Source organism: Scyliorhinus torazame, chromosome 4, assembly GCF_047496885.1.
Source record: "Scyliorhinus torazame isolate Kashiwa2021f chromosome 4, sScyTor2.1, whole genome shotgun sequence".
Lineage (NCBI taxonomy): Eukaryota > Metazoa > Chordata > Chondrichthyes > Carcharhiniformes > Scyliorhinidae > Scyliorhinus > Scyliorhinus torazame.
Genome location: NC_092710.1, coordinates 223988115 through 224011967, shown reverse-complemented (window position 1 = coordinate 224011967; position 23853 = coordinate 223988115). Strand labels below are relative to the sequence as shown.

Genomic DNA, 23853 nt, shown 5'->3' with positions numbered 1-23853 from the left:
ATTGTTTTCTTCACTGAACCGAAGATCATTCTCAATTTCTGGTCACTTAGGCCGTACAGAGTGGTGGTCACTCGCTAGATTTGACCAATACATTTATGGTTGTTTGGGAAAGAGGGGTCTCATTAGAGTTTATAATTATGGGGGGAAATAGTTGGATTTGGATTTCCGGTCTTTGATGGATTAAGTGCTTACAGTTAATGTGCTGAAGTACAAGGTTGTTCTTTGTAGTGTTTCATTATCTTTCTTCTACTTTCATTAAACAACACAGCAATAAAAGTATTTATTAAAGAGAAGTTTGAGTTGTTTCTGCAAATGTTTCTCACTAATATACAAAAAACAATACACCACACAAAACCAGTGTTTCAGGTTAGAATACTTGCACGTATCAGCGGGGTTTTGTAACACAGATCCCTTTGCACAATTTGGAAAAGGGCAGGGCGCTCTAGTAGTCAACATACCATATTTGTTTACTTAATGGCATTTACATGTAATTGAGACAGACTATCTAAATGCAAATGACTTCTTTCTCATCTTTTGTCTAATATTTCCCATGTCTCTTGAGCTCTGAGTTCCAGTTTGTACTGTCTCCTCCTCTAATATAGACATAAAATTGTCGTGACCCGTGGTAACAAATGTTTTGAGGCAGAGTTTTCAATTTGTTTGATTTGGATACTAAATCCATTAAGACTGGGATATCCCATCTATCAATCACATTCTGTAACAATAGTTGAATTGGAAAACAGCAGGTTGCAGGTTTATCAATAACAATTTTAAAATATTTAATCACCGTCTCCCACCTTTCCATCTAACTCTATATAAACAGGTAAGTGTTGTGTTTGGTCCCTTGTACTTTATGAAGAACTCAAAAACCCTTTGATCTGTCCAAACCAAGATTCTTTTATTGTGTCTGATGCAGTAGGATGGCAATCTGATGTAGAGCACATTATCATGGAGTCTTGCAACGTACACCTTGTGCTGCCCAATTACATGTATGCCTTATTACCCTCTATCTCTTGTTCTCTAGAAGGCCGGATGCGCCTCTCTTTATATACAGGTTCCAGGTCCTAGGAGATTTAGTCGCGTGACTGGATTCAAGGATTCACATGATTTTATACAATTACTGAGTCCGCATCCAAATCGATATGAAAGAATTTTTTGCCTTATGCCTGCCACGGAGAGCACTAATTCACAAACAGCGTTCTCGTGCTGAAGTCTACCATGTTTCCTGACCAATTCGCGTAGTCTCGCTTCACATTTAGCTTCTGCAAAACATGTCGACTTACAAGGTTGGCTGCCGCTTTAGGATCAAAGTCACACCGAATGAAACTATTATTGAGCATTACCTCGGATTTGAATAGACGTGAAATCGTTCGGAACATTCCTGCTTTGTTCCGATCATGCTTCCATCTTTGTTTCTGTTAATCGTGTGGTTTCTCTGCACAATGAGATCAATATAAAATTGTTCTTCTGTGTTGATTTCATCTATAGCATGCGCCGCTCGAGCATTATCTATGGTGGAATGCGCAAAGCATTGTTTTGCAAAGTGCCCAACACGGCCACACCTGGAACAGGCTTTTCCATAGGCCGGGCATTGGCATGGGCGATGTCGAGTGCCACATTTGTGGCATAAGAGAGCGACGGCTCCTGTCTGTCACTTAAAATGGCTGCCCGCACTGGGACCACGTTTCTTTATGACGTGTTAAATGCGCTGACTTCTTCATCCTTTTTGAGCAGAGTGCGCCTAGTCTGTGTGCAGCAATCTTGCTCACCTGGCAAATCTTCACTGCCTTTTCCAGCACCAAGGCTTCCTCCTGCAATAGTACAGCCCGAAGCTTATCATCAAGCAGACCATAGACAATTTGGTCATGGATTAATGAAGCTTTTAAGTCGCCGAAGTTGCATGATTGAGCCTTCAGCCTCAGGTCTGTGACGAAACTACCAAATGATTTGCCAGGTCTCTGGGTACGCATACGAAACGGTCTCGATCCACTGCAGTTTGCCTATCACTGCAACCGGTCCACAGCAGTTGCTATCTCCCTGGCTCTACAATCAACACTCGAACACCTCGACAAGCACACCTATGTAAGACTGCTGCTCATCGACTACAGCTTCGTCTTCAACACCATTATGGACTAACAACCAAACTCTGCAATCTTGAACTCAACCCCTCCCTGTGCAGCAGGATCCTTGACTTCCTCAACAACAAACCGCAATGTTAGGATAGGCAGTACCATCTCCACATTAGTCCTCAACACTGGGGCCCCGCAAGGGTGTGTGCTCAGTCCTTTACACACATGACTGTATCGCAAGATTTAACTCCAACTCAATCTATAAGTTTGCAAATGATACGACTGTGGTGGGCCGTATCTCAAACGATGAATCGGACAACAGGAGGGAGATAAATCACTTGGTTGCATGGTGTACCAAAAACAACCTCTCTCTAAATATTAGAAAGACCAAGGAACTGATCATTGACTTCAGGAAACGTAGCACGACATACATTCCCGTCTGCATCAATGGCTCCAAAGTGGAGATGGTCAATAGCTTTAAGTTCCTGGGGATCACCATCACCAACAGTCTCCTGGTTCACTCACATTGATGCAACAGTCAAGAAAGCCCAACGTCTCTACTTCCTACGGAAGCTAAAGAAATTTGGCATGTCTGCATCGACTCTCACAAACGTCTACAGATGTGCGATAGAGAGCATCCTATCCGGCTGCGTCACAACTTGGTATGGCAGCTGCTCGGTCCAAGATCGCAAGAAACTTCAGTGTCATGAACTCAGCCCAGCGCATCACACAAGCTTGCTACCCCCACATTGATTCTGTATACACCCTCCATTGCCTCAGGAAGGCAGACAGCATTATCAGAGACCCCTCCCACCCATGCATTGCCTTCTTCCAGACCCTTCCATCAGACAGACCCGCACATCCAGATATAGGAGCAGCTTCTTCCTCACAGCTACAAGACTCAACGACTCTCCTTCGGACTGATCTGTTCCCTGTAAGAACACTATTCACGACGCCCTATGCTGCTCTTGCTCAGATTGTATTTGCTTTGTTTGGCCCCTTGTTCTGCACTGTAGCAAATTACTGTTTGTCAATGTAACATTTGTCAATGTTCTCTGTTGATTATTCTGTCTACTACGTAGGTACTGTGTATGTTCCCTCGGCCGCAGAAAAATACTTTTCACTGAACTTCGGTACATGTGACAATAAACCAAATCAAATATATAGCGCTCAACCATTTCATTCTTCTTGGGGGAACAATCGAAGTGCTTCATTACTTCATCAAAGTTCTTATGATCCCCCTCATTTTCAAAGACAATTGAGTTACACAGTTTGAGCGCTTGTGAACCTGCCCATGTTAGTAGCAATTTGCCTTTCATCAGGCTGGGCCTGCAGACCCACAGCCGAAACAAAGTTTGAACTGCTGTTTGAACAGCCGACAGTTCTCACCTACGTAACCAGATACCTGAAGCTGGAGGAGGGCCCTCAGTCCGTCCATCTTGAACTTCAACGTTTTTACGCATTGGGTCGCTTCAAGTTGCAAATCACCAGACCAGTCTTCATTCCAAATAACTAACGTTGTCACTACCGTTACCAATCTCAAATCTTCAGCACACCTGGTACCATGTTGTATTTGGTCCTTTGTACTTTAAGAACTCACCAAACGGTTTGATCTGTCCAAACCAAGATCCTTGTATTATGTCTCGTGCGGTAGGATGGCAATCTGATACAGAGCACGTTATCATGGAGTCTTGCTACTCCTCTGGAACGTACACCTTGTGCTGACCAATTACATGTACGCCTTATTACCCTCTATCTCTTGTTCTCTAGATGGCCAGATGTGCCTCTCTTTATATACAGGTCCCAGGTCCCATGACCTTGGTCTTGAGATCACATAGTGTGTCTGTATCACCACCAGTTGGTTGGAGGTCTCATACCATCCAACTATGATTATGGCCAATAGGCCTTCACCACAGTAAGTTGTATAGAAACCATGAGCGATATATATTCTGATGCTTTTGGGGTATTCAGAAACAGTCTAAAATGGTAAACTGTTTAATGTAGGATGTCAAGTTCAGGCATGAGTGGAGGGAACAGGATGTTAGCCACAGCCTCTGAAATGGTCCTAAATATTGCTTTGCATAAGAAAACTCATTTTGGTGTATTTGGCTGGCAGTTCAGAGTTGATGACATCCTTACCAAAGCCTCTTAGAGCAAACTTCTTAAGTTCAGCCCGAGAAATGAAAGTCCTGCCCCCAAAATCTAGTCTCACATCTCTAAAATGAACCAAGATGAGGGAACTGAATTATTTGTTTACAAATGCCCTGCTTTGAAATGGATATCTGTCATCTATGTTTCTCAATATGGCGACTAGGGACTTTTCACAGTAACTTCATAGAAGCCTACTCGTGACAATAAGTAATTATTATTATAATCCAAGAAAGCAAAGTTTAACAGAATATATTAAAAATTGATACTAAAGGCAACTAAGGAATTTTCCATGTTGAATGCAATGCCAACAGTAGACATGTCATCCTTATTACTATGTCAATTTGTTTTTTAGTATTTATTAAAATTTCAAAGTGAAATGTCTTTCAAATTTAATGATTTGTAACTTTAGTAAGTCCTTACTTGATTTGTTTCAAACGCAGAAAATAGGGGTAACAAAAACATACAAATGCCCCAAATTTGGTATCAAATGGCTGGTATGCAAAATGGAACACAAGTTTATACTCAATTAAGTACCATGCACAAACATCCCTCACCTAGATTGGCATAATTAAATCGTAAGCACAAATAACTCCAATGGTCCCTGCTTTTGTCTTCCAATGAATCTTTATGGACAAAACCTGCTTCACATTTAAAGAAAAACTTTCATACAAAGGCATTTTTTAAAAACACATTTGCTATTACATACTAATTTTACTGGCTGTAATGTTTGCTTCCTATATGCTCAAAAGTGTTGACTTTTATGTACCAGTATTCATAAGATATTTCATCTCAATATACAGGCGTATATATTATATGTATTATATTCTTAAACATCAGAACAGCCATCTCCCACTGGGGAAAAAATATCTAGGAGGGAGAAAGGGAGTATTAAGAGAGATCCCTGAAATTCATTTGGACACTAAAAGATTAAGTGTAATCATTAAGAATTTGAGCATAGCTTTTAGCCGGCACATCAGTCTGACCTATTTGTTTTGTAATTTAAATGTATCCATTAGGATAGGTTATAAAGTACAGATGCAAATGCTGGCCATTGAGGCAACCAATTTTAAAGTTTCTAATTAACATAGATTTTGCAGAAATGTCGCTTCCCTGTCATTACCCCATTCCAGTGGGGCTGTTATATCAGAATCATATGTGGGGGAAAGTTAATTTTCAAGTTGAAAATTATTGACATATACTGAGGAATATATTTTCATATACATGACACTTAAAAAAAAAAACATTTTACGTAGTAAGACAACAATGTTCAGAGCTATCCATCCTTCATTCTCTAATGACATTTGAACTAGAACAAAAAAGGTGCAAAATATTTCATATACATTTCTTAGGTGTGTCTATAACATCATAGAAGCAGAACCCATATTTCAGATACTTTGAGTGGTTCTTTACACACTTGTTTGTACCATCACTAATACAAATCTTTGAAGCATTAACAAAACAGTAGATATCATCTCCTACTTGTGACATGGCAAGGAGACCACACTTTACATCCACTCCTTATTATAGGTTAGTCATGTTGTACATTTTGTGCTGACACAAAGCAGTTTTAGCTTTGCATTGCATTAATATCAAATCTGTGGTGCAACTCAGGTGTGTTGCTTAAATTGCATTTGGCATTTCCAGCAGGTAGTCTTCAATCAGAGCAATAAAAACCTGGGAGCTTTTTCAAGAGCGATAAAAATGTTGTCAGCTTCATGCCAACATTAAACTTTAGCTCTACTTTCAACACAGCTGTGCAGTATTTTTGATATTGCCAATTATCGAATGAATAGTGAATGTTAATGTAAATCTGGTCCACTCGCTCCACACTGCTGTCAACAGATAGTATCTCAACATCCCTAAGACAGTGTAGCTTCCTTGAGCAAAACATTGGTTAGAAAATCTGAAATGGAAGAACGGAATGATTAACAACAGTTATATTTAAATTTGCTCCATATTCTAACATTTTGATTTTTTCCTTCTTGAGTACCAAAAAGAAAATTCTTGAAAAAGCTAATTGGTTGCTAATTGATGAAATAAATGAATGAAGTCTTTAAAGTGAATATAAATATTGCCGATCAGAATATTCCCATGTTACTCGTATTGTACTTCACAGTGTAATTGGATGTTTCTTGTATAAATTCACATTTAATTGTTTAGCTGGAACTTTCAGCCCATCCTCCCACACCCCTTGTTTTCCTTCATGGGTATGAAAGATGTAATTTCCTTCTTCACAATCTTGAAACAAAATCACTTTTTCCATTTACTTTGGCATATTGTAATTGTACTCGGGTGTGAAAGTACAAAATAAAGCAATGATATTCTCATCCGGGTGCAGTTAAGACTTCCCAATGCACAAGGAAATGAATATAAGCTATAAATATATTGGAGTGTTAAAGACATGTAAACAATAAGTTAACAGGTCTTTCTATTTTCCCCACTCTTTCATTAATATAGCTGGAATGAAAGACGAGGCATAAATCTCTGAAGTAAATGAAAGTCACTGCTAGTATTCCAGTGCTATGGGAAAAATATAAACTAAACAGAAACTAGCAGTTATGTAAAATAATGCTGAAGCACATTATGTAGTGGAACATTTGAGATGAGAAGTTTTTCAGATGAGTAAGAGTGCCACTGATATGAGTATTATCTTGGACATTGTGAAATTCAATGTATACGGTAGTTACAAAAACGTGATGCATCAAAGACACGCTATGCATTATATTTGAATGTTTTTTAACCTAAGCCGATTTGCATTCCTATAGATGCATGACAAATTTATTGCCCCACAAATTCTGAGCATACATCTATCTATTGGTAACTTATCATGTATTGATCAAAAACTTAAGAACAGGCTTTGCTTCTTGAGTCATATTCTGTTGATGCTTCAGAAGCAATGGAGACTCAAAGATATTTAAAAGACAAACCATCAAAAATAATAAATGATGTATTATTGAAGAAAATTCCTTTCCAGCTGTTTTAGCAAGCAACTAAGCCCAAATGGCAGTGTGTAAGCAGAGCATTCAACATATTTGTAGACAAGTCATTTACAATATAACTTTAAAGCCATGAAAAGGGGTGGGGGTGCACAAAAATAAGCATTCACCATAAACTGTAACTTTATAAATAGTTAAAAATCCAATAAAGATGTATGTACAATACAGTTGCTTATACAAAAATGGCAAGGAAACCACTGGTGCTGTTGAGAACAAACTTACACTATAAGTGAAGCATTTGTTTAATTATAATATATAAATAGAAAGAGTGCGAACTCCATCGTGTAAATACAGGGGGAAAACAGGAGAAGTATACTTTTCTCGAGAGTTTGTGTTCAGAAATGACCTTTGTTATATGGAAAATAAGTTAGCAGTCTGAAATGCTATTTCTCTCCCCACAAATGCTGCTTAACTTAAGTATTTCCAGCATTTTCTGTTTTCATTTCAGAAGTGTGTACACTTATCTGCTGTAAGTACTGTGGAAGTTCTCGATCGTCCAAATTCTTGTAATTAGCTGAAAATCATCCTTTAGCATGTTTGATATTGGGTATTGGGAATTTGCTCTTCATACAGTGCCTACACTATTTGCACAATATCAGGATTCATGAGCTATTTTAAATCGGTGCAGTGTAATACGTAGAAACCAGTACATGCAACATGCTTCTCTTCCAAAGCTCCTAAAGAAGTGATACTATATCGAATATACCAACATCACCTTAACTTCACTAGATGTTCCATTTTATACCCTTTTCAGAATAACCTGATAATTACAAATAGTGCATTTCAATTCTGGTTTGGATATACATAGGAACTGAGTACTTACAACAATGTAATTCGTCAAGGTATCTTTAAATAATTATTACTACTGGATTAGGAAATGTACTTTAACAAGAAGTTTTGTCATCCAATGAGATGGAGGTATGCAACCTAATAATCTACATCGCCTTAGCTCATTATTTCTGTATCATCTTAAAGTTTAAACACAAGATATCATCACACTTCTTCTACCATTTGTAGATATTAAACTAATATGTCAATTCCTATCTAGATTAATAGCAACTTTTAATGCAATGCGACTACATTCTTTCGGGACAAGGCTAAGAGTCAGGACAGTTCAATTGTACCTTGAGGAAATCCAGTTAACAGTTCTGCATATATTAAAAACAGATTAGGTTTTCTAATTAATTACATGAACAATGAGAAGCAAATGCAACGTCATCAATTTTCTCCAAAGGACAAATTAGAAGCAACATCACAGAAAAGATTAACAAAGTAACTAACAGGATGAAAGTGCTTCTTGAGCAGATATTGTGTGCAAAATAACCCGAAAGGGAAAGTGCAATGGGCAGTCTGAATACATCCCAAAAGACACTGTTTAATTTTAACTATTAAGCTAGCACCTAATATATGTTGGCTCCCTTTAGTTTCAAAGCTTCGGTTAGCTGTAACTTCAGAACACGTATACGATCAATCAAGTTTACTTGCAATGGGTAAAATTACAAAATGAAAGTATTTTCATACATGCAGAACCATTAATAATGCAACTCTATGGTATATTTGGAACTCCTTGCCACAGAACGTAATCATGGTGATCCCTAATAGACATTATTTTCAATATAGGTATACTCAGTTGATCACATTCACACGATGTTCCTTATGTATTGTCAGTCAAGTGCAGAAATATCATGTTAACGTTCAAGTAACATGGGGATAACTTAAGATGAGCATTCTGCACAAACTTTTTGTTTGGGTGTTGCATCTTCCGAAGCTGTTTCACTGCTTGTTCCTGCATCCCCATTTAAGATGGCATCCAAAACCGGTTTCTGTTCTATCACTTGGAGAAAAAAAAAAATCAGTATTAATAGCTTATCCAAAAAAATGCATGCAAATGCTAGATTCTTTAGGATTTAGGTTTATGACAATTTTTTACCCTGCAAAAATAGTTTGTATCATTGAATCACATATTATAATGAAGCATATTTTCATCAGCACTCGTCATCAAGGGCAGCACGGTAGCACAGTGGTTAGCACTGTTGCTTCACAGTGCCAGGGTCCCATGTTCGATTCCCGGCTTGGATCACTGTGCGGAGTCTGCACGTTCTCCCTGTGTCTGTGTGGGTTTCCTCCCGGTGCTCCGGTTTCCTCCCAGAAGTACCAAAAGACGTGCTGTTAGGTAATTTGGTTATTCTGAATTTGCCCTCCGTGTACCCGAACAGGTGCCGGAATATGGCGACTTGGGGCTTTTCACAGTAACTTCATTGCAGTGTTAATGTAAGCCTACTTGTGACAATAAAGATTATTATTATTAAAAGTCAAGTTGCCACATTGTTGAGAACCTGTTAGCAACTGGCAATGATCATAACAGTACAGACTTGACCTACAGCATGGGAAATATGTAGACACTTTAGCAGGCAGAAATAGAAACTAATTTTGAAAACGCAACATCAATGAAAGAGTATTCACCCAAATATTCAGTTGGTAATGCTAGATTGTAATATATCCACAGACCAAAAAAGTTCCAGTCTGCATCGAGTAAGGTGCATATCAGCTGCACAACATTGTGCCAATGATGGCCTTAATCACCAAGATAGGAGAAAAATCAACCAGGCTTCATCCTGCCTGATGTATAAGCATTTGATGTTGGTAGAACAGAGCTTAACTGTTGATGTCCTCCATATTTCACGACCATGCGAACGTCAGTTGAGACTCACATGGAGATCACTTTTTTGGGCAAGATACCGAGAATGCAGTAGACTCCAGAACAACCATACTATTATCGTTACTCAGTCTCAAAGTATAGTTGTCAGCTTTGGCTTAATGGTAGAATTCTCACCTCTGAACTCAGAAGGTCATGGGTTTGGGTTCAAGTCCCAGTTCAGAGGCTGGCTCACAATTTAGTATCAAGGGAGTGTCATCTTTTAGTTAGGATGTTAAACAGAAAACTCAGTCAATTCTCAGGTGAACGTGACACACTATTTGAAGTGAAAGCAGGGGTCGGGAGTACTGGCCAAAATTTATTCTTCTACCAAAATTACTGAAACAGGTCATCTGGTTAAAATCACGTTGCAGTTTATAGGATCTTGCTGTGCACAAATTGGTGCTGCCAGTCTGCAACATGCACACCATTGGTTGTAAAGTGCTTTGAATATCCTGAGGGTGTGAAAGGTCCTATGGTACTCTTTGTGTGGTAGTTAATATCTTGGGGTGCCTCAGGACTATTCAAGATGATAATGTTCAAATTTCTACCTGCGAGGGGTTTGGCGTCACCACTTCCATCATTTCTGCCGACAGCTGCATTTCTACTTTCCTCCAGCTCATCGAGATACAAGCGATAACGATGCCCAGTCTCATCCTCATAATCCACATTTTCATCATCAGAGTCTATCTCTGGAGCAACATACACCACTTCAAACTCAATCTCGCCTCTCTTTAAAAATAGAACAAAGTTGTGATTTCAGAAAACACAAATATTTCACAAGGCAACATCAAAAAATGTGTTTGTAACTTTCTATTCCTGATAACAAAGCAAAGTTATGGAAATATAAAAACAGACAGCATTATGTGCAAAGACTATGGGTGGGATTCTGCAGTCTCCCCGCCACCTGTTTATGCGGTGTGCCATTCACTGGCAGTGGGATTCTCTGGTTCCACCGCTTTTGCACCAATGAAGCCACCCCACACCGCAAGGAAACCCATGGCAGGGGGTGCTAACATGAAGCACTTATGTAAAAATGTTGTAATTATTAATATTCGCCTTCCCAAGAAGCTTTGTAGAATCAATGCAGGAAATACACAGCAAGCCCATCAGCATCAGTTTAGCAAGAAGACAAATTATAATTTCAGATGCATTGCAAAGTGGTAGGTACATGTTAGAACTGGACAATGGCAAAAAGCAAAGTCTTATTTTAGCAATCACATATGTGGTCAGTTTAGTTACCTGCTGGGAGAGAATAGTAACAGCTTCTTTGTGTTTGGCATCTCTTAAATTGATTCCATTAACAGCTAATATGGCATCTCCAACATGTAGGCCACCACATCGCTCAGCGGGTTGAACTGGGTGGATTTCTGATATTAGAATTGGGACTCCATGCTCCTTGCCACCCTGTATTATAGTTAGAAAGCAGTCACATTTAGTTGAAATCTGGATAATGCACTTCTTTATTTCTGATCTCACAAATTAGCCATCACTTGGTTTGCTACAAGACTTTGTAATAACTCCTGCTCAAACACATTAAAGTCTAAATTTTACTTGTAATTTTGTCAGAATTGTAAATATCTGATCATATCCAGCTGTGAAACATATGCGGCCGGATTCTCCATTCCTGACACCAGGCCAGGATTAGTGGACGTCTACGACAGCAAAACTCATGCTGCACCTGGACCGAGTCAATGACCTTTAAGAAGCTAACACTGGCTCCATGCAGAACACTATCGATTTCAATGAGAAATGGTGCCGGAATCGCCGGGTCTGTGATTGACACTCAGGAGGCTGACAAGCTGCAGCCCCATATATATGCACACTTCACTCCCCACACACACCATCCCAGACAACAAGATGGCAGCAAGATGCGCAGCACTGAGGTTCACCGAAATGGAACTGGAGACCCTGCTAGACACCATGGAGGAGATGCGGGTGATCCTGTACCCCAGAGTGGGAAGGAGGCTGCCAGCCGCCGCCATTCGTCAGGCCTGGATGCAGGTGGCAGATGTGGTCAGCGTCATGGGCAACACCATCCAGACTGGTAAGCAGTACAGGAAAGAACCGCACAACCTCCTCAGGGCAGCCAGGAGGAGTAGGCATCACTGTGCCCCTGGCACCAAACCCCGTCCCACACACCCGTGACCCACCCACCGCACCCCGGAGGGGGGGCTGAACCCTCACCTTGCACCACATGCTAGTACCCATACCGACTGCCATGACCAGCTACCCACCCTCAGCTGCATGCGGCAATTGTCTAACACTGTGATTTCTATTTCACTCCCAACACCACCAAGGAGAAGGCCGCTCAGAACCGCCAGGAGCAGGAGAAGATTGGAGAGGGATCGCCGGACCTGCGGCGCCTCAGCGCAGCAGAGGGCCCAAAGTAAGGGCAGTCACCGGGATAGAGATCGGCATCAGGCGAGGAAGTGAGATCCCACGGAGTTGTGGTTCCGCATGGCACATGTGTGTCCCCCCCACCACCCTCATCCTCCACCATCCTCCTCCTTCCCCAACACACCCCATTCTCCCCTCCCCAAAACACCCCCACTCCCCCACGATGCAATCATGCGCCTTGCCTTATGTCTTGCAGGCGATGGGGTAGGCCCTTTTGGTATCCCACAACCCCAGCCACAGCCAGAAACCAGGTGCCGGGCAGCGACAAGAATGACACCGACACAGCCCTCGACCTAGAGCACGAGTCCGGGGATGACAGTGATTTCCTGTCACCGCTGTCTCCAACACCCTCCACCATCCCAGGGACAATGACCTCGGTTGGGCATGTTAGACACAGGCATTTAAAATGCAGAAGGAGGCACTTGGTTCATCGAGTCTGCACCGGCCCTCGGAGAGAGCACCCAATTAAGTCCACACCTCAGCCCCATACCCGTAACCCAGCAACCCCATCCAATCCCTTTGGACACCAAGGGCAATTTAGCATGGCCAATCCACCTAACCCGCACATCTTTGGACTGTGGCAGGGAACCGGAGCACCGGGAGGAAACCCACGCAGACACTGGGAGAACGTCGAGACTCTGCACAGACAGTGACCCAAGCCAGGAATCAAATGTGGGACCCTGGAGCTGTGAAGCGACAATGCTAACCACTGTGATACCGTGCCGCCCAGTGAAGAGGCTCCTGGGGCACTATTTGGTGCACGCCACACACACGCTCCGGTACAGCAGGTGGAGGTGGGAACTACCAAGGGGCAGATAGTCAGAGGAAGGGTCGACCCTGGAGACTAGCTGCCATCCAGATGTTTTTTGGGCTTCTGGAATGGACGGTCCCATCGATTGTGGAGTTGCAGAGCCAGGGACTAAATGAGGGGATGTTGGCCAGCATCCAGCACCTGCAGGTGCAGTTGGAGGGGCCCAACCGCATGCAGGAGCAGGAGTGCTGCCGGCCATGCCTGCCACCCAGGCCAACACCGCAAGTGTGGCATCCGCAGTGGAGGCCTTGGGGGGGCGGGGGGGGGAGGTTTTAGTTATAGATCAGCATGCCCAAGGCCTGGAGCACTCTGCCCTCTCACAGGCAGCCATATGTCAGAGCCACCATAAAACTGCAGTGGCACACCAGAGCACAGCCCAATCACAGCGGGCCATGGCTGAGAGTGTCAGTGGCATTTCCCGGTGCTGGCCAACGTGGCACAGACACAGAGGGAGGTGGCGCAGTTGATGTGGCACACACCCAGAAGGTGATCGCAACGTGGTGTGGCACAGTCCCAGACGCAAGTGATCCACTCCCTGTGCTCCATGGCTGCGAGCATGAAGACCCTGGTTGAGACGGCAGCGGGCCTCCAGGACTGGCAGCGCCAGTTGGTGGGGGGAGCCTCAGTGGTAAGCTCCACTCGCACGACTGTAGCCCGGAGACCATCAGCCATCCCGAGGAGGTGGGAGGTGGTGGTGCTGGGGCCCATTGCCAGTGACTCCCGCAGGGGAGGTGCCAGAATCCCCCCCCCCCCAAACGACCCATCACGTGGGCAGCAGGCAAAACAAGGAGGCACCACGCCACCTGGGACACCCGAGCAGCAGTCGGGCCCATCCAGGCCTCGTCGCCCCAGAAGACAGCCGCAACAGGAGACCCAAGTCATAGGGTGGGAATCACAGTACGTCGTCCCCACTCCTGATGTGCCATCTGGTGAGCCGCCTAGGCATAGCGTTAGGGCCCATAAGGCGAGAAAAGTAGAGATTTAAGTTGGCACTGGAGCAGGGCACAGGGATATGGTGGTGTGGGAATAGGGTAGAGGTATGGGCTTAGGTAGGGTACTCTTTCCAAGAGCCAGTGCAGACTCGATGGGCTGAATGGCCTCCTTCTGCACTGTAAATTCTATGATTCTAGTGATAGGGGCTCGGGTACAAATCTGTCTATACGTTTTCACATTAAACACCTGTGCACAACATTACAAATTGGTGTCAAGTCCTCTGTCAGAAACTAAAGGATGGGCTGGGCTGGCCTCAAAGGGGGCTCGGGCAGGGGACGTGGGGTAGGGGGAAAGAAATAGGTGGATGTTAGGATGGGCTTTACCTAGGGACCGCGTTTCAGCCATCGCTCAGCATTCTAGTATCCTACCCCTACCCTTCCCCACCTCCGCCACCCCAGAGATTTGATGAGACTGTGTGATGTACTGGCCAGCTCACATGCAGGGATCACTGAGCTGAACGGTGGAAATGTTACCATGGGCAGGAGTCAGACTCTGTGAAATGATGTGGAACACCAGTGCCCATCATCCTCCATCCATAGGTTATCATCCTCCATCCCATTTGGCTGCTACTCCCAACTCAGGGCCCGCACCCTGTAGGACAACATGCAGGTAACACAAAGGAGGCGGTTGGGGGGGTGCGATGTCCGTACCCCTAACCAGTGCCCACCCCCAACCCCAAGTCGGTGAACCTGGAAGCAAACTGTCCAGTGCGTGTTGGCCCTGGCTCACATGTTGTGCAGCCTCCCATGCTTGCCCATGCCCAATGTCCTGCCTATCCTCGACCTCTCCGCATCCTCCTCATTGGACAAGGTCTGGCATTCATCCTCCAGCACGTGCCCCTCTGCTGCGCGATGTTATGGACGGCGCAGCAGGTCACCACAATATGGGTGACCCTCCCAGCGCTCTACTGGAGAGCCCTTCCAGAACCACATCTTCAGGATGCTGAAGCACCACCCGAGCACACCCCTGGTAGCTGCATGGGCATTGTTGTAGCGGGTCTCCGCGTCAGTCTGCCGTCTCCGGATAGGTGTCATCAGCAACGACCACAGAGGATAACCCGTCACCCAGGAATCAACCCCCCACACCCCCAGCCGGGGGTGCACCTCAAAAGCCAGGAACCATTGAGTGAGCCAGGAACCATCGAGTGAGCCAGGATCAAGGCGTCCTGTACGCTGCCTGGGTATCGAGTGCATGATGAGCAGTTCATGGTCACACACTAGCTTCACGTGCATCAAGTAGAACCCGTTTTATTTGTGAAGAGTGGTCTGTCATCTGCAGGTGCTCGTAGGGCGACATGCATCACTCTCTGGACCCGGGGCATCTCGGTGATGGTAGCGAATCCCACTGCCCGGGCATCCTGGTGGGCCCGGTCCACATTAAAGTGGATGTATTGTGCCGACTGGCATTTCGCCTCCATGATAGCACGATGCACCTGTGCACCAAGCTCTGCGAGATCCTGGACAGGTCGCCACTCAGCGCCTGGAAGGATCCCGTGGCGTAGATGTTCAGGGCAACTACAGATTGATGGCCACCAGGAGCAGGTGCCCTCCCTTCACGGTGCCAGGTGTGCCATGATCGGAGTCTTCGACGGCATGCCCAGGCAGGTCTTCAATTGACAGGCGCTGTCGGCACACTAGGTCTCATGCGGCAACTCCTTTGCACCTCCTCCTCCTCCTCAGTGGTTTGTTGGGTGGCCAGCTGTCCATCCTCACCAGCTGCCTCCTTTTCCTCTGTGGCGCACTCCGTTGCTGTAGCTTTCTTCTCCTCAAGCAGCTCCAGCTCGTACAGCCGCAGTGCATCCCAAGGCGGCGGCGACTAGGAGGAAGGCCACTATTGCTGGTTGTATTTCAATATCCATTATCTGCAAGAGGTGAAAGGGCAATATATTAGCATGGTGCGTACCCTGTGCCCAACCAGGTCCACCGAGCTATACAGTGGACCCAGGTGGCACTGTGGTCCCTGCCCCAAAAGTCTCCCTCTCTTCCCTCCCCCCCCAGAAATACTTGCACCCCTGGGGACCTCTGGCCCCGGTGCCCATCCCTGCTGCCAGGGGTACCATCATTTGGCGCTGCCTTGCCAGCTGTACTCTCCGTTACCCCTCTCCGGCGTAAGGGCTACTGTGGGCATTGCCCTTGGGCAGGCCGTATGATGCCCCGCCGGCCGGGGGGGGGGGGTCGACGCCCACGATCACCCCTCTGCATGTCCCACCTCCGCTCTTTCCCTCATGAGCCACAGCACAGGTTTCCTGAATCCTAATGAACCTCGCCATCGGGAACTAACCCCAGTGGAAGTGAAGAATACCAGGTCAGGCCTGCTAATGATATGCAAACGGCATTTACTGTAGAACACTTTACATGCAGAGAAGAACACTTTAACACGAGGCCCGAGAATTTCGATTTGGTGTGAACTTGGCGCCCGCCACAATTTCGGTGACAAAACCGATTCGCCACCCAATCGTCTTTCCCATTTTCGGCATTGGCCAACGGAGAATCCCGCCCATGATGTTTTTCTGCATTTCCAAAGCAAAAAGGGAACTGTGTCCACAAAAGATCAGCCATGTTCTCATTGAATGGTGGAGTGGGCTTGAAAGGCCAGATGGCCTACTCCTGCTCCTAGTTCTTATGTTCTTATGATGTTACCTGTGCGAGTGTCTCACAACCCTGAAGGAGAATTTAAACACTGGTTCTTAGTGGTGTATATTTGTTTGCTTTGGAGCAATGTGAGGAACCAGATCGGTCATTGCAATTTCCCTAGCCATCTCTTTTAGTACCCTGGGATGCATTCCATCAGGGCCAGGAGACTGGTCTACCTTTAGCCCCATTAGCTTGCCCATCACTACCTCCTTAGTGATAACAATCGTCTCAAGGTCCTCACCTGTCATAGCCTCATTTCCATCAGTCACTGGCATGTTATTTGTGTCTTCCACTGTGAAGACCGACCCAAAAAACCTGTTCAGTTCCTCAGCCATTTCCTCATCTCCCTTCTCACCCTCTAAAGGACCAATATTTACCTTAGTCACTCCTTTTTGTTTTATATATTTGCAGAAACTTTCACTATCTGTTTTTATATTCTGAGCAAGTTTACTCTCATAATCTATCTTACTCTTCTTTATAGCTTTAGGAGCTTTCTGTGCCCCCTAAAGATTTCCCAGCCCTCTAGTCTCCCACTGATCTTTGCCACTTTGTATGCTTTTTCCTTCAATTTGATACTCTCCCTTATTTCCTTAGATATCCACGGTCGATTTTCCCTCTTTCGACCGTCCTTCCTTTTTGTTGGTATAAACCTTTGCTGAGCAATGTGAAAAATCACTTGGAAGGTTCTTCACTGTTCCTCAACTATAAAGTTTCACCATAAAGTCTTTGCTCCCAGTCTACCTTAGCTAGCTCTTCTCTCATCCCATTGTAATCTCCTTTGTTTAAGCACAAAACACTAGTGTTTGATTTTACCTTCTCACCCTCCATCTGTATTTCAAATTCCACCATATTGTGATCGCTCCTTCCGAGAGGACCCCTAACTAGGAGATCATTAATCAATCCTGTCTCATTACACAGGACCAGATCTAGGACCACTTGTTCCCTCGTAGGTTCCATTACATACTGTTCTCGGAAACTATCACGGATACATTCTATAAACTCCTCCTCAAGGCTGCCTTGACCGACCTGGTTAAACCAATCGACATGTAGATTAAAATCCCCATGATAACTGCTGTACCATTTCTACATGCATCAGTTATTTCTTTGTTTATTGCCCGCCCAACCGTAATGTTACTATTTGCTAACCTATAGACTACTCCTATCAGTGACTTTTTCACCTTACTATTCCTGATTGCCACCCAAATGGATTCAACCTTATCCTCGATAGCACCGATGTCATCCCTCACTACTGTCCGGATGTCATCCTTAAATAACAGAGCTACACCACCTCCCTTACCACCCACGCTGTCCTTCCGAATAGTTTGATACCCTTGGATATTTAACTCCCAGTCGTGACCATCCTTTAACCATGTTTCAGTAATGGCCGCTAAATCATAGTCATTCACGATGATTTGCGCCATCAACTCATGAACCCGATTCCGAATACTGTGAGCATTCAGGTAAAGTTCCCCCTATGTTGGCTTTTATACCTCTGTTTCGAATCTTAACACCTCTATCAGCGGGGCTCTTAATAATTGTCCATTCCTAATTGCTTTTATGAAGGTGGTGGTGGGTTGCCTTCTGGAACTGCTGCAGTCCACCTGGTGTAGGTACAACCACAGTGCTGTTAGCAAGAGATTTTAAGGATTTTGACCGAGCAACAGTTTACGAATGCCAATATATTTCCAAGTCAGGTGCTCCGGTTTCCTCCCACAAGTCCCGAAAGATGTGCTGTTAGGTAATTTGAACATTCAGAATTCTCCCAGTTTACCCGAACAGGTGCCGGAATGTGGCGACCACGGGCTTTTGACAGGAACTTCATTGTCGTGTTTATGTAAGCCTACTTGTGACAATAAAGATTATTTTTTTAAACTTGCAAGAGATGGTGTTCCCAGGTATCTGCTGCCCTTGTTCTTCTGGGTGATAGAGGTCATAGGTTTGGAAGGAAGCTTGGCAATTTGATGGTGGTGTTTCTTATGTATGGTACACACTGCTACCAGTGTGAAGGTGGTGGAGTGAGTGAATGTTTAAGGTGGCAGATGGATGTTGATCAGGGAGGCTTAGTCCTGGGGAAGGTGCCACAGTTGGAGTGTTATCGGAGTTGCAGCATCCAGACGATATTCCACCACACTCCTGACTTGTGCCTTTTTGATGGTGGATAAGCTTTGGAGAGTCAGGAGGGGAGTTACTCCCTGCAGAGATCCCAACATTTGAACTGTTCTTGGAGCCACGGAATTTGTGTCTGGTCCAGTTAAGTTTCTGGTTTACAATATCAGCCAACATGCAAATTTCTAAATGTATTTAAAAAGTAAATTTTATTGCCTCAAAGATAGATCGCTCCATCTTAACAGAATACATTGTACTTACATTAGTATATTTTCTTTCCTTATTGAAGAGTAAAATATTTTTCAAGATGTGAATAACATGGATATATAAATCTCAATGCATGGATCATATTAGGAAATGTAACATCAGAGCTCAGAGGGAATGTTTACCTAGTAATTTATCTATTTCAGTAAAATATTTGAGCTGCATTTTTACAGTTTTGAATAAAGTTGAGATCAGAGAATGCACACTGTATTAAACACAGGAAGTACATGAAAAACTCAGTAAGTTTGACAGCATTTGTGGAGAAAGAAACGGAGTTAATGTTTCAAATCAATACAACTCTTCTTCACAACGAAGGAAATTTAGAAATTCCTCCAGTTAAATACTTGTAAAGTTATCGTGATTGTCTTTGGCTGCCAGCCACACATTTCTGCCATTGCCGTGGACTTCATTAACCTCCTAAATCCCTACTTTGAAATTAGTCAAGGAGGTGCAAAACCTCAGACATCTTACTTAAACTAGAGCAGACTTCTTTCTCTTACCATTGCTAACTCCTAACTTGTTTCAACCTCCAGAGTGTTCTTTGCCTCTGTTCCCAAAACTCTGCTGCCAACCCCCAAGTCCATGTTTCATTACTTCAAGGTGCAACTTGTTGAATATGCTGAGCTGTCCTCTCATTCCTCTGCAAACTACTTACCAAATTGAAAACCACAACATGCCCGTCTTCTCCCTCACTGACCAACAATTTCATCCTCTCCAAACTTCACTAACTTCCTTTACTCTCGTGGATCCACTCCTCCTTATTCAAATCTCTTCATGCCCTCATCCACCCTCCTACTTCACCAATATTTTCTGCTGTACATACCTGCACGCCATCCATTCTACAAATACTGATTAATTTCTCAATCCCTTCTTCTGTACACAATCACCATTGGCTACTTAGCCACAATGGAATTCTGGATTCCATGCAAAAGCCCCTTCATTTTACCATGATCCTACTTTCAAAAGCTTCCTTAAAACCCTTTTCTTCAAACTTGCCTCGCATCCTCTCCATAGCCTTTGTTCTTGCTTACTATAACTTTTCCATAAAGTGTTAAGATGCTGTTCTCTACATATATGTGTTTAATAGGTAAAATTGTTGTATTAGCCAATATGCATTGTCCTATAAGCTGCCAATCAGAACAAACAACAATTGGCAAATCACAACATAACTTTTTCAATACCACAAGTTACAACTTTATTTTTTAACCAAACAAAGTTGTGTGCAGCATCAATGTTAGCTTGAGTGATATTAAAAGTCGGAGATACATACATTCTATTCACAAATGAAACATAATTCATACTTCTTGCAGTGTATATGGAAACCAGAGATTCTAAGCTTTTTACCTAAGCTCACCGGAGGAAGGAACGGTGCTCCGAAAGCTAGTGATCCGAAACAAACCTGTTGGACTTTAACCTGGTGTTGTAAGACTTCTTACTCTGCTTAACTAAGTATTCTCATTAGCTTGCATGTACCTCAATCTGTGGACAGCAGATATTGATATCCACCAATAAAGCAACAGCTACAAGAACCGCTGTTTACAAACCTCCAGCTCATCAAATTTCAACAACTCCACAGGAAACTAAAAAGCCTGTGCTTTGTGATTTATAATCTAGGGTTTGTAGGCATCATGTGTCCCACAGGTGACAATTTGGATGCCAGAGGCAGTTAGGGTGATGACTGCTACACTGTTGTCACAATCAATACTTGCCCATCATCTAAAAATTTGAAAAAAATGTATCAGCTGCCAAGTAAATCTTGAGCCCCACATACTATTGCTCAGAATCATCATATATTACAAGATTCAGGATATACTCCATATCATGTTCTTTTCACTGCGATTAATGGAAAACTTACCTTTAATAATATTTACCATTTAGGCTTCCCAAAATTAATACGCATGAAGCTTCTGCATCAAGCCAACTATAGAAAAAAAAACAGCAAATCTCTGTTCTATCCGTACTGATGTTTTCCCGTACTCCAACTAGATAGCTGTATAAATGTATACGGGGCTGGTTTAGCAGAGTGGGCTAAACAGCTGGCTTGTAATGCAGAACAACGCCAGCAGCACGGGTTCAATTCCCGTACTGGCCTCCCCGAACAGGCGCTGGAATGGGGCTTTTCACAGTAGCTTCATTGAAGCCTACTTGTGACAATAAGCGATTATTATTATTATTATTAAATGTCAGAAAATAAACGATAAAGCAGACTCACTGTAATCGATATGCCAAGGCCTTCATGATCCTCTTTGACCAACAATACTTTCCGAATTGGCCCAACACCTTGGTTCTTCCTTACGATATCTGGGCCCTATTTCAGGAAGAAAAACAGTAAATTTCTGAACATGAAAATCAAAATATGTTGTCAAGGTAATAGCCTTTAAATTCTTACTGGAAGAATGTACAATTGAAAAAATATGCTTAACACTATTATACTCACTTGTCAAATAAAAAGTGGATGGCTTAGAGTTTTTTATTTAATGTTGACTGAAATGATTTATAACCCATTGAACCATTAAGAACATAAGGCTTTAGTGAAATCTAATCTTGTTACAACCAATGATAAATTAGTGACTGCAATCAAACAATCCGACAGAGTAATCATTAAAAACATGGGTTCAATTTAAGAAGCTAAGAATGCAACAATATTATTTTGGTTACAGAATTCTCATTATTCAAGAATTCTAGCACTGCTAGAGATTGTTTACATAGGTAATATATATGATGCTCATCCCCAGTAAAGTGTGGTGCCCACAAATTGAATACAAGCTGCTTTTCTATATGAATTGCTTTCAAAGAGATATGTGAAACATAATTAGAGCTGTAGGAATTCATTAAATGATTTAGAACTTGCAGGAATCATTCAGCCCATCGACTGAATTGGTCTATTCTAATGCCATTTCCCTATATTCCGTTTTATTCTTTCTTTTCAAATACTTAACCAATTCCTTTTTAAATTAAGTTGTCATTATAACATGAACTACTGGTGGTCAAGTTTTCCATGTTGGGTTGGGCAAATTTTTCATTCTAGTTTTAATAACAGGGCCAGGGGTACGGCGATTTTAATCAACAAAAAGTCCAATTCTCCTCATCCCAAATCGTGGCTGACCCAAGCGGTCGATATCTCATTGTATGCAGCTCCCTATTGAACACCCCGATAGTTCTGGTTAACGTCTATGTTCCTAATTGGGATGATGTGAACTTCATCAACTCTTTGTTACCTTCCTCCCCAACGTTAACATACACGATCTTATTTTAAGAGGCGAATGAAATTGCACCCAAAATTGGATTGCTCAAAACACAAATCTCATGTCCCATTGGTGATGACCAGGGGTTTGTCTTCCGTCATGGCTCAGATGGGACAGGTAGACACCTGGCATTTTTTTTTTACATCAGAATGACAGGGAATTCTCCTTTTTCTCTCATGTTCACCATGTACTGTCGCATTCATTTTATCATTCTGGAAAGGGCTCTCCTCCCATCGGCAGAGGCGGTTGAGTTGGGGGTTGGTTTACCTCACTTGGCTCAACAGCTGGTTCGTGATGCAGAGAAAGGCCAGCAGCAGGGGTTCAATTGCCGTACCGGCTGAGGTTATTCATGAAGGTCCGCTTTCAAAGTTGCCTGAGGTGGGATGATCCTCAGGTTAAATCACCACCAGTCAGCTCTCCCTCTAAGGAAAAAGCAGCCTATGGTCATCTGGGACTATGGCGACTTTACCTTACCACGTGCAATCTCTTGACCACGTCCCACACTTCGCTAATCTGTTGCTGTAGTCCGGCTTCACCCAACGTACATCCTCGAGGTTGGATGCTACTTTGTTGGCTGAAAAAATTTTTATTACATGCCTGTCCACCTCTATTGATGACTACATTAAATTAAATAGATCCAACTCCATCTCCCCTACCATGCTGTGGGAGGCTCTTAAGACCGTCCTGGTGGCGGTGGTAATGGTGGTGGGGGAAGGGGGGAGATTATTTCTTATAGTGCACATGAACTAAAGATGAAGAAATTATATAAGCATACGCTGGCGAACACCATTTAGAGGTAGATTACCAGTATTTATTCGTCCCTCCGGAATTATATGCATGCAGGCCCAGTACTGACCACCAACAAGGCCGTACGTCTGCTCCAGAACTCCGGGGTACTTTCTACGAATATGGGGAGAAGGCTATTGTCTTTTAGTACACTAACTTAAACTTCAATCGGCCTCCCGTGAGATCCGCCAGATGCTCAACCTGGGTGGTAACTTTGAATCCGCCGCTCTCCAGGTCAAGGCGGCTTTTTCATCTTCCTACTGTGACCTGTATAAATCTGAGCCTCCCGCAGACAAGTCGATCATGGCTGATTTCCTGGACCGTCTGCCCATCCAACATCTGTTTTAATAGTCAAGAGTAGGTAGTTGGGCTCCCCATTGCCCTGAAGAGATTTTAAAATGCATTGGTCTCGTGCAGGCTTATAAGGCCTCTGGCCCAAATGGCTTTCCGATCGAGTTTTAGAAGAAATTTTTGGAATAACTCATACCTTTGCTGTTTGATATGTTCACCGACTCCCTAACCCACAGTTGCTGCCTTCAATCCTTATTCAAGCCTCTATTTCCTTGCTCCTTAAGGAGGACAAGGACCCGAGCGAATATGGTTCATTCCAACCCATCTCGCTCTTAGATGCAGATGTTAAGCTGTTCGCCAAGGTTTTGGTGATCTGGTTGGAACCTTGTTTCCAAGAATAATTTCACAGGACC

The 23853-nt window shown here is 43.5% G+C and overlaps 1 protein-coding gene across 3 annotated transcripts in view; it reads right to left on the bottom strand.

Moving 5' to 3' along the window:
- Positions 1 to 4825: 4825 nt before the first annotated feature.
- Positions 4826 to 23853, bottom strand: part of gopc (golgi-associated PDZ and coiled-coil motif containing) — a 74296-nt gene continuing 55268 nt past the window's right edge. For 2 of the 3 annotated variants that reach the window (XM_072499398.1, XM_072499401.1), the window contains 4 exons: positions 21331 to 21426; positions 11154 to 11318; positions 10463 to 10643; positions 4826 to 9050 (listed from right to left, as the gene is read on the bottom strand). In XM_072499398.1, coding sequence (XP_072355499.1) covers positions 8932 to 9050; positions 10463 to 10643; positions 11154 to 11318; positions 21331 to 21426 — 561 coding nt within the window. In that variant the 3' untranslated portion in view covers positions 4826 to 8931. The remainder of the gene's footprint in view (positions 9051 to 10462; positions 10644 to 11153; positions 11319 to 21330; positions 21427 to 23853) is intronic. The other variant, XM_072499400.1, reaches the window with a different exon arrangement.